This window comes from Alosa pseudoharengus, unplaced genomic scaffold (genome assembly GCF_046254945.1).
Source record: "Alosa pseudoharengus isolate Yale_2024_CS ecotype anadromous, Long Island Sound unplaced genomic scaffold, YU_APseudo_1.1 YU_APseudo_1.1_scf_6, whole genome shotgun sequence".
In the NCBI taxonomy this organism is placed as follows: Eukaryota; Metazoa; Chordata; class Actinopteri; order Clupeiformes; family Clupeidae; genus Alosa; species Alosa pseudoharengus.
The window spans coordinates 9745008-9754821 of NW_027468848.1; the positions used below are offsets into that span (position 1 = coordinate 9745008).

At 43.0% G+C, this 9814-nt stretch overlaps 1 protein-coding gene across 1 annotated transcript in view; it reads right to left on the minus strand.

The window, feature by feature from the left end:
* The window catches only part of LOC143106479 (E3 ubiquitin/ISG15 ligase TRIM25-like), a 10231-nt gene extending 7145 nt beyond the window's left edge, over positions 1-3086 (minus strand). Inside the window, exons 1-3 of the mRNA XM_076270760.1 lie at positions 2429-3086; positions 1739-1834; positions 1022-1255 (exon numbers count right to left, since the gene is read on the minus strand). Of these exons, the coding sequence (XP_076126875.1) occupies positions 1022-1255; positions 1739-1834; positions 2429-3016 (918 nt within the window). The 5' untranslated portion in view covers positions 3017-3086. The remainder of the gene's footprint in view (positions 1-1021; positions 1256-1738; positions 1835-2428) is intronic.
* Between the last annotated feature and the right edge of the window lie 6728 nt (positions 3087-9814).

Here is a 9814-nt window from a genome sequence, read left to right on the forward strand (position 1 = left end):
CATGCTTTTTGTTGATTGGCAGCAAAAATAGAGTTCACATTATTACCTAGCAACAGCCCCGCAACCACAGACCAAGACCCCACTTTGTTATACGCGCCTGTCCCAGTTGCTCTGTAGGCTAATATAGAAAGGGACAGCAGCAGGGAAAGGAGTCCAAAGCGAGTGCGTGTGTCTGTGTCAACAAGTGCATCAGGGCAAATATAGGTAAGAAACTATAGGAAATGTTTCAACATTGTATTCACCACCCGCATCAAGCACAAGGGCACCAAGGGATAGAGGGGGTACCAAAATGTAGCCAATAAATAGCTTTACTGCTAACTGCTTTTCTCTATTCGAGAATGTTTACGATGTCAAAATGCACCAACTTCGTGTTACATGCAAGGACTTGAACGTTACTTACTCCAATTAATTGGGAATCGCATCTTGAGTGCACACCAGAGAGAGAGATAGAGAGAGAGATAGACTGGCAGGTTCCAGGTGTCATTGTTGATATTCCCTTTTAAAACTTATAACTGCTTATAACAACTTAATATTACGCATAGTATTGTTAATATTGTGGTATCAATGTGGCACAAACGAACAAGGCTAGAGTTTATGGATTAGCCTTATATCTTACAAGAGCTGGTTTAAGGGTTTTATGAGAAAGACTAGACTGAACAACCTTAAAGTGACAATGCACCATATAGCCTAAGTTCGACAGAATCCGGGGTCCCGGATTTTCAGTCAGGGCTGTTTCCCCCAAATGCTCCAGACATAATGAAGTTCATCAGTTGGTTTAGTGTGTGTTTGCATTAGTGTATTTAAGTGTGTGTACATGTTAGATACATACTGTACATACTGCATGTAAAGCAATACAATCTATGTGTTACCTCATCACACATCACACAGCTCATATATAGATTTTTATTCCACACTGTTTGTGTTTGGACTTATGTCATATATTTCACATAAACTATCAACTCAATATTTTGTCTTATTCTTTACATTTATGTTCAGTTTCAGGAGTGCAGATCAAATGTACCTTGAGGAAATGGATGTGATCGTCTGTGTGTGAAAGCTGCTCCAGTTCAGCATCTCTCCTCTTCAGCTCAGCAATCTCCTGCTCCAGTTTCTTCAGGAGTCCTTCAGCTCGACTCACCTCAGCCTTCTCCTGAGCTCTGATCAGCTCTGTCACCTCAGAGCGCCTTCTCTCAATGGAGCGGATCATCTCAGTAAAGATCCTCTCACTGTCCTCCACTGCTGTCTGTGCAGAGCTCTGTTAGGAGACACACAAAGAGGAGGGCAGGAGACACACAGAGGGAGGTGAAGCTGAAAGTGTTTCAGGGTGTCAGTAGGTCTTTGTGTGCTGTAGAGATGGCAGCAGAGGCACAGTTACTCACTGGGCTCACAACAATCTGGCCCAAGAAGGTGGAATTAGAACTTTATACTGCTAATGTTGACTCTTTCATCCCCCAGAACTCAGCAGTTATATCACAGGCTTAATTGGACCCGATAATTAGAACTTTTTACAGTACAGCCAATTTTGATCCCGAGGATTAAGCATTAATGTTATTGATTTTGCAGCTTAATTCCTAATGTCTATTGATTTTGCATGTGTCTGTTCTTATATCCACCATTAAGCAAAAAGATCAAACTAAAGTCATTCTGAGTATTGATGTTATGGGTATCCATGATCTGTGATATTAATGACGGTAACATTTGAAACCTTCATCAGTCTGCTGTTATCTTCTCTACTCACCTTGAGAGTCTCCACAGCCTTCCTCAGCTCCTGCAGCTCCTTCTCTCTCTCCTGGATTCTCTGCTGGAATCTCCTCTGGGTCTGCCCCAACTGCTTCTGTTAATAAAAATGCAGACATAGCTAAGTTTATTTATACATTTCACATTTCAATGTGCTTTACATTTAAATGAAAATAATAATAGATAATAGCAAAAAAGGGAAATATTTTAAAAATATTCTATAAAATTGAATATTTAAAAGACACTATTGAACACAAAAAAGAACAGTTGCAGAGAAAGTGCATCTGTTGAACAGGATCTGCATATGATCAGTTACTGCAGCAGAGAGCATCTGAGAACAGTTTGTGGTCAGTTCTTTTAGTTGTCTTAAGTATGCTTTCAATTCATTTGTTTTCAGTATAACCTCTGACAATAAGCAAGCGGCTCAGAGCCTGTAAAATATTGTATCTTTTGTGCATCATCATATTCAGCTGATGCAGCATGTCAATGTTTGACAGATTTGATACATTTTGCACTTTGTACCTGCTATAATTTCCTGGTTCATGTCATTTCTGATAAGAGAGTGTCTGCCGAAAATCAGTAGACTTTAAGAAGTATAATGTTGTTGTAATTGACAAACATATTATTATAGCATATACATGTACTGTACACCTTTCAAAAATAAATAATAGTGTAACTCCAGCCTACTCACCTGTTGGTCCGTCCATTCTGCAGCAGCTGTGACTGTGTCATGGCCTTTATGTTCGTCCATCATGCACAGATAGCAGATACAACTCTGATCGGTACGACAAAATATTTCAAACACCTTCTTATGACGAAAGCAGATCCTCTCCTGTAGCTGGCCTGTGGCATCAATCACTGAGTGTTTTCTTCCTGGGTTTACATCATTGTGAACTTTAAAGTGAGTTCCACAGTAAGACAACAGACAATCCAGACAGGACTTCATGGCTTTGAGTTTTCTCCCAGTGCAGACGTCACACTCCACATCTCCAGGTCCAGCAGAACACTGAGCAGGAGCAGCAGCCTGGATTCTGGTCTTCCTAAATTTCTCCACCATTTCAGCAATCAGAGGGTTTTTGTAGAGGACAGGTCTGGGAGTGAAGGTGTGTTTGCACAGGGGGCAGCTGTAGACTCCTTTCTGATCCTCCTGATCCCAGCAGCCCTTAATGCACCTCATACAGAAATTATGTCCACAGAGAATAGTCACTGGATCCTTCAGCAGATCCAGACACACTGGACATGTGAAAGACTCTTCCTCCTGAGAAATCGCCTCCGCCATTTTCTATCTCTCACACACACCAACACACACTCTGAGAAGCAGCAGCAGAGTGAGAGTTGAGTTTCGTTTCTGTTTTACTTCATCAGAACTCTCAGGAGGAGGACAGGTAGGGCAGGTGGGGGTGGGTGGGGAGGAGGGAGTAGCCAATCAGATGCCTGTGTGTCTGAGTCAGAGACTGGAAAAGGGGTTGGATCAGATTGATATGAACTGAAGTGGACTCAACACACTGTGATCATGAGCAGTTATAAGGGAAATTCTGTGTTGCAAATCTAAGGACAGTGTTATCAGTGTGAATCTCAGTGGTAAGTTGTTTTCTGGAGTCTTGACTGTCTCTATAATTCAGATCAGTGTTGTGTTGAGAGCCATCTGGTCAGGTGTTAGAGCAGCACTGGTCTGTGGTCATCCAGTAATGACCAGGCAGCAGAGCAGTGTGCTTAATTTGACTGTAATCACAAAGCAGAGAGACAGCAGAGAGAGATTCAGACACAGCTCATGTGAGGGTGTGGAGATATGAGAACAGCTCATGTGAGGGTGCGGAGACATGAGAACAGCTCATGTGAGGGTGTGGAGATATGAGAACAGCTCATGTGAGGGTGTGGAGATATGAGAACAGCTCATGTGAGGGTGCAGAGACATGAGAACAGCTCATGTGAGGGTGCGGAGATATGAGAACAGCTCATGTGAGGGTGTGGAGATATGAGAACAGCTCATGTGAGGGTGTGGAGATATGAGAACAGCTCATGTGAGGGTGTGGAGATATGAGAACAGCTCATGTGAGGGTGCAGAGACATGAGAACAGCTCATGTGAGGGTGTGGAGATATGAGAACAGCTCATGTGAGGGTGTGGAGATATGAGAACAGCTCATGTGAGGGTGTGGAGATATGAGAACAGCACTCATGTGTTCTGGTAAAAGCCATATTTCAGCATGCCTCAGATGCCAGCTTTTCAGATGCAGAACATCAAACTGGTTTTGCAGGTTCATCTGTTAACAGATTGTTTTGTATAGTAAGGGGAATCAAGGCCCTGTTTTCTGATAGCAGAATGCCTTGTCATCGATGATTTGAACAATCGGTTCTACGAGTTGTTACAGCCAGACCTTGAGAAACAGAGATCTATGTGAAAAATCTCTGTAATTCTCCTGTAACATTCATCACCAAGCGCTACCACCCTACAGCCCTACCGCCATCAGTCTCACAGACATTCATCAGCTATTTTGCACATAAAACACCAACACTGTTGAAGAAACCATCAGAAGTCATCAGAAGATACATTATGTAAGGCCCAATCCAAAACATGCATTCTGCATGCAAGTCTTCAGGGTTCAGCCAACTGCAGCTTTACAACAGAGGCACAGTGTGTGTGTGTGTGTGTGTGTGTGTGTGTGTGTGTGTGTGCGTGTGGTTGTGTGCAGCTTCCAAATGCTGCACTTGTGACACTTGATATGTTTGGGTGCTTGCATAAATATCTGGTTTCTGTAAGCATGTGGGTCACATCTGCTCCACAGGTAAAACCCAGGGAGAGTGAATGTGGACTGGACTTTGGGGTCCAGAGATTAATTGCTACATAACCGCCCCCCCGCCCCCCCCACTCCACTCAAACTCCCAGTAGCGTTCAGACACACCCACTCTACTCAGTACATGAGGCCACCAATCAAATCTCTCTGTATGATCAGGATATGACTGGAGCACAGTTGTCCTCTCCACCTCCTGTTCCCCTCAGACAGATGGAGGTTTCTGTGTTTTGATCCAGTGTGAAGTGACAGGAGTCTGATGAATGAGAAGATAAACTTAGACTTGGTTTTTGAAACTCAAAATTAATTCCCTGATATTTGATGCTTGAAGTTTATTGGGTGACCTGGTGGTAATGGCCTGGAGATAATATATGTGCATTGCTGCACAAGTGGTAAACTGAGCCGTTCAGGTGTGATAGAGGCACTAAGTGGGCAGCACCAGGCCAAAGTTAATTTGCATCTGCACCCAGACACACCTGTGCAGTTTGTTTATTTGTATCTGCACTCAGACACACCTGTGCAGTTTGTTTATTTGTATCTGCATCCATACACATGTGCAGTTTGTTTACTTGTATCTGCACCCAGACACACATGTGCAGTTTGTTTACTTGTATCTGCACCCAGGCACACCTGTGCAGTTTGTTTGTTTCAAGGTTCTTGACAGAATACCAGCAGTACTGGCCCCAGCCGTGGCGCAACTGGCTGGGGCACCTGCACTGTACACTGGCGACCCGGGTTCGATTCCCGCCCCGTGGTCCTTTCCGGATCCCACCCCGACTCTCTCTCCCACTATTTCCTGTCATTCTCCACTGTCCTATCAAATTAAAGGCATAAAAAGCCCAAAAAAATATACTTAAAAAAAAAAGAATACCAGCGGTCATGCAACACAATAATAACAGGCAGTGCAGAAGATATGCCATTAAAATAGGCCTGTTACCAGGGCCGTAGTCACCATAGACATTGAGGGGGACGTGTCCCCCCCAATATTTAAATATGACCAAAATGTCCCCCCCAATATACGGACATAGAAAAAGAAAGAAAGAATAAAGCGCTATACTAGGCCTACAGGAAACCAACACGCATCAGAAATGTAATCAAACGTAAATAACGCACAAATTAGTGACCTATGGTTCCAGAGTAGCTTACACCCCTGAGTGGTTTGTCCTGGTGAATTTCCGTTTTTCGTTAGTTGCGTGCGCTATCTAAAGCTTCCATTTACTGCACCCTACTGCGGTGAGGTAGGGCTGTCAACAATATCGCAAAAGCTACCGGTACAATTTTCACAAAACTTATTGGAAAGGTGTTGCACAGGCTAAGGAAATCCCATACATTTTTGGATGCGATCAGACTGAAAGGGAACATTTTCCATATTGTAGGCCTAGCCTATTCTCGTAATGATAGCGAAAGTGAAACGTTTTATTTTAAATGATGAATTTGTGCAAGCCTGTGTCATTTCTTTCACGTCTTTCAACATAAATAATGCATTCATATGCTAGTAGTAATGCCAGAAATTACCGTTTATAGGCCTCTTAGAAATGATTGTTGCATCTTGCATATTATTTAGATGCGCACTCAATCGCGCATCCATGCAGGCAAAACGTGATCAAATGTGGCGACAGCACACAAGTTGGAAAAAATGTTTACAATGTGATGATAGCCTACAGTTAATGTGAATCGCGGACAATAACCAAAGAAAGGGAATTTGCACCTCCATTCACCAATTAAAGGCTGTAGTAGGCCTAGTGTTTCTACATGTTGGAACAAAACGTCATTTCTGTCAGAAGCCAGTCTATAATGCATACAGGGGTAACATGAAGTGAGTCAGACAGAAGAGGGGCCTGTCTTGGTAGCCTATTCCTGAATCCTGTCCCTTTCAAACTATGTTAAAATTGTGTGATTAGCCGCCAGCATAATAAAATCTAAATTAAAAGACAAAATCTTATTAGGCCAAACCTATGAGTCTAAGCCTTAGTTTAATCTTCAGGTGTAAGTAATAAGTCAAAGAACCACATTCTGTGTAATATAGAGGTTATCATAAGATACTCTAGTTTGTAATTTCTTTTAAAGTATACATTTTGAAAACAAATGGAGTCACTGGTCCAGGGATGAATTACTGAATGGGCTTACTGGGCCCAAGAGTTCAGGGGGCCCTGAAGCCCAAGCCTCTGTGTGAAGTTGCTTCTTCTCCACCCTTCTCTTTTCACAAAACTCACCAGAAGTCATCTGGTGGGTCATTTTTTTAGAAATAAAAAAATCTTCTGTGGGAGAATGCCTCAGGACCCCTCTATCTGAAGGGGGGGGGGGGGGCATCTGTGCCCAGGGGTTCATAATCCATCCATGCCCTGCCTATGTCCGTCAAAAGTTTGGAATACCCTAATTGACTGACCTAACTAACGACTTGTTTGTGATTTTTAATAATATTTTTGCATGGTAGGAAATGTATTGAAATTCTGTTTGGGGGTCCCTCAGACCCCACCACAGATTTGGTCCCCCCCAATGTTGAGATCATGACTACGGCCTTGCCTGTTACATGTACTGCCTGAGGGTAGAGTGCACTATATGGTGCTTCTATTTCTATCTATACCACAAACCTTTTTATTGTGTCATAATAATGTATACACAATATTGTATAGTCATACACCCCTTTATTCTCACCTAAGGAGGACTGGAGGCGTGAGGGGAGGTGGTGGGTTGTGAGCAAAGTTAAGCCAATGCTGTTGCTTCGGCAGGTAGACTGCAGAATAAGTTACCTGGCAGATGAAGAAGGAGGCGTGGCAAATTCCATCATGCTCCTCCTGAACTTCCGTTTGTAAACGCCATTAATCTCCAGCTCCTCCGTGGGCTCCCCAGTGCCATCCCTGGAGATGGACTGCAGCTGATCCAGGACAACTTGTCTCCATGACAACCATACAATGCCCCAAGGTAGCAAAATGTACTTTATTTGTGCTTTAATACATGTACTGTAATTCCATAAGTGACCTGAAAACAGACTGACAAATGACATCATAACACTTCACAAGATGAAAATGAATATTGCAAGTGAGGCGTTTCACATCCTGGCCAATTACTGTAAATGCACAATTTGGAAGAATACAAGGATTTCACTCTCATTTTTTGGTGCTGCTTTAGGATTAATGCAGATTACAGTAATATTTTGTTACATACAATGGCTTTCGCAAACAGCCATGTCACTCAAATACCCATGTGAGGATTTCAACAACACTCAACATGGTTAAGACTTGCACACTAAAACAATAAACAAACAAACAAAAAAGAAAACGTATCAGTGATGACAAATGTTCAGCTAAACAGCAGCTTCAGTTTTGCAGTATTGTGTTACCTCTGAGATGGAAAGAATATGAGCATATATATTTTAGTGTGTGAGGACTAACATCAGCTGATGAAGTTCCCGCCGTTTAAAGGCATCAGTGATACAAGAGACAAGAGGAAGATGTAATCATATTTTGAGTGGTTATTGGAAAGTTATAACAGTGCAAAAATGTAGTGGGAAAAATCTCCATGATTTGTCTGTAGACTGTAACGTGAAAACATGTGCCTGTAACGTGAAAACACAGACATGCCCTTACTTACTGTTCTATCGTCTTTATAATCTCACACATGCTCATGGAGAAGGACATGATCACATAACTCATCCTGAAGAGAATACCAGTGTGTGTGTGTGTGTGTGTGTGTGTGTGTGTGTGTGTGTGTGTGTTTGTGTGTGTGTGTTTGTGTGTGAGTGTGTGTGTGTGTGTGTGTGTGTGTTTGTGTGTGTGTGTGTGTGCGTGAGTGAGAGTGTGTGTGTGTGTGTCTGTGTGTGTGTGTGTGTGTGTGTGTGTGTGTACAGAGGAATCTCTACCCAACCCCTCACATTGGTTCTATGTGCCTTCACTACATCTCCTGGCCATTACAAAGTTGATTATGTTTATATACATGACTGATTCATGTCAATACTGGTGAATACTCCAATTGCTATTCTGTCTTATTAGTGTTTATATTTAACAGGTTGTGTAAGGGTTGGGTCATCACCTTTTTGTCAACATCGTGGCCAGTTTCAAATATTAATGCAGATTTTCAAAACCATGATCCATGGTGTGGATGAGTACATAATGTTGTTGTTTTATAGAGCAACTATCCAATCCATAATACGCTATGGCATCACAACATGGTTCTGTAACCTGACTGTAAAACCTAAAGTACAACTCCAGAACCTTGTTAAGAGGTTAGGGGAACCTAAAGCACAACTCCAGAACCTTGTTAAGAGGGCAGGGGAACCTAAAGCACAACTCCAGAACCTTGTTAAGAGGGCAGGAGAACCTAAAGCACAACTCCAGAACCTTGTTAAGAGGGCAGGGGAAATAATGGGGACTCAGCCCCCATCCTCCTTAAGTAAGATTTGTGAGGACACAGTTAGGAAACAAGGATTTAGGAGCCACAGACCCAACTCATGTACTAAACACACAGTACAAGCTGATGCCTCTGGGCAAAAGATACCGACTCCATGTAGGCTCACACACACACACACACAGTCAGACACAGACACACACACACACACACACACTAGCGCAGGTCCATGCAGTGGTGTTGGGCTCTAGCTGAAGAGCTTGATGAAGCAGCCCTGGCAGTATGGCTTGTGGTTCTGCTCCTTGAAGGTGCCCTTGTTGAGCTGCTTGAGGCAGAAGCTGCAGACGAAGTGCTCGGGGTGGAACTTCTTGGCCATGATGGTGCTGATGCAGCAGCCCGTGATGGGCCGTGATCTGTGCATGAGTGTGTGTGTAGCACTACTAACCTGTAATGGGATGTGATCTGTGCATGAGTGTCTGTAACACTACTAACCTGCATGTAACTGAGTCACAATAACTTCACTGCTGATATAGGACCTAGCCAAGCCCAGGGTAGAGTGTGTGAGTGAATGTGGTCTGGACTCTATGCAGGAGGGTCATTGTGTCAGAGATTCTGACAGTTCCTGCCTTGTGATCCACACTCACTCCCATTCTGGTATCTGGCCACTAAAGGGAGTTGTGTCTCTTCATCACTGTGCCTGAATGAGGAGCCAGAGCCAGAGAGGGCCAGACTCCAGGACTGATCTGACCTTTTGATCCTAGTTTCAGACTGACACACACACACTCTCCCACATCATGCACTGATATCTGAGCCCCAGACCCTTTGTTATTTATTCAAACAATTTTAACAATTTGAACAAACAATTATTAAAGGTTTGAGAAACAAACATGGATTATTTTCATTGATTACATGACTCAGACAGATGAAATATACTCCATCAACA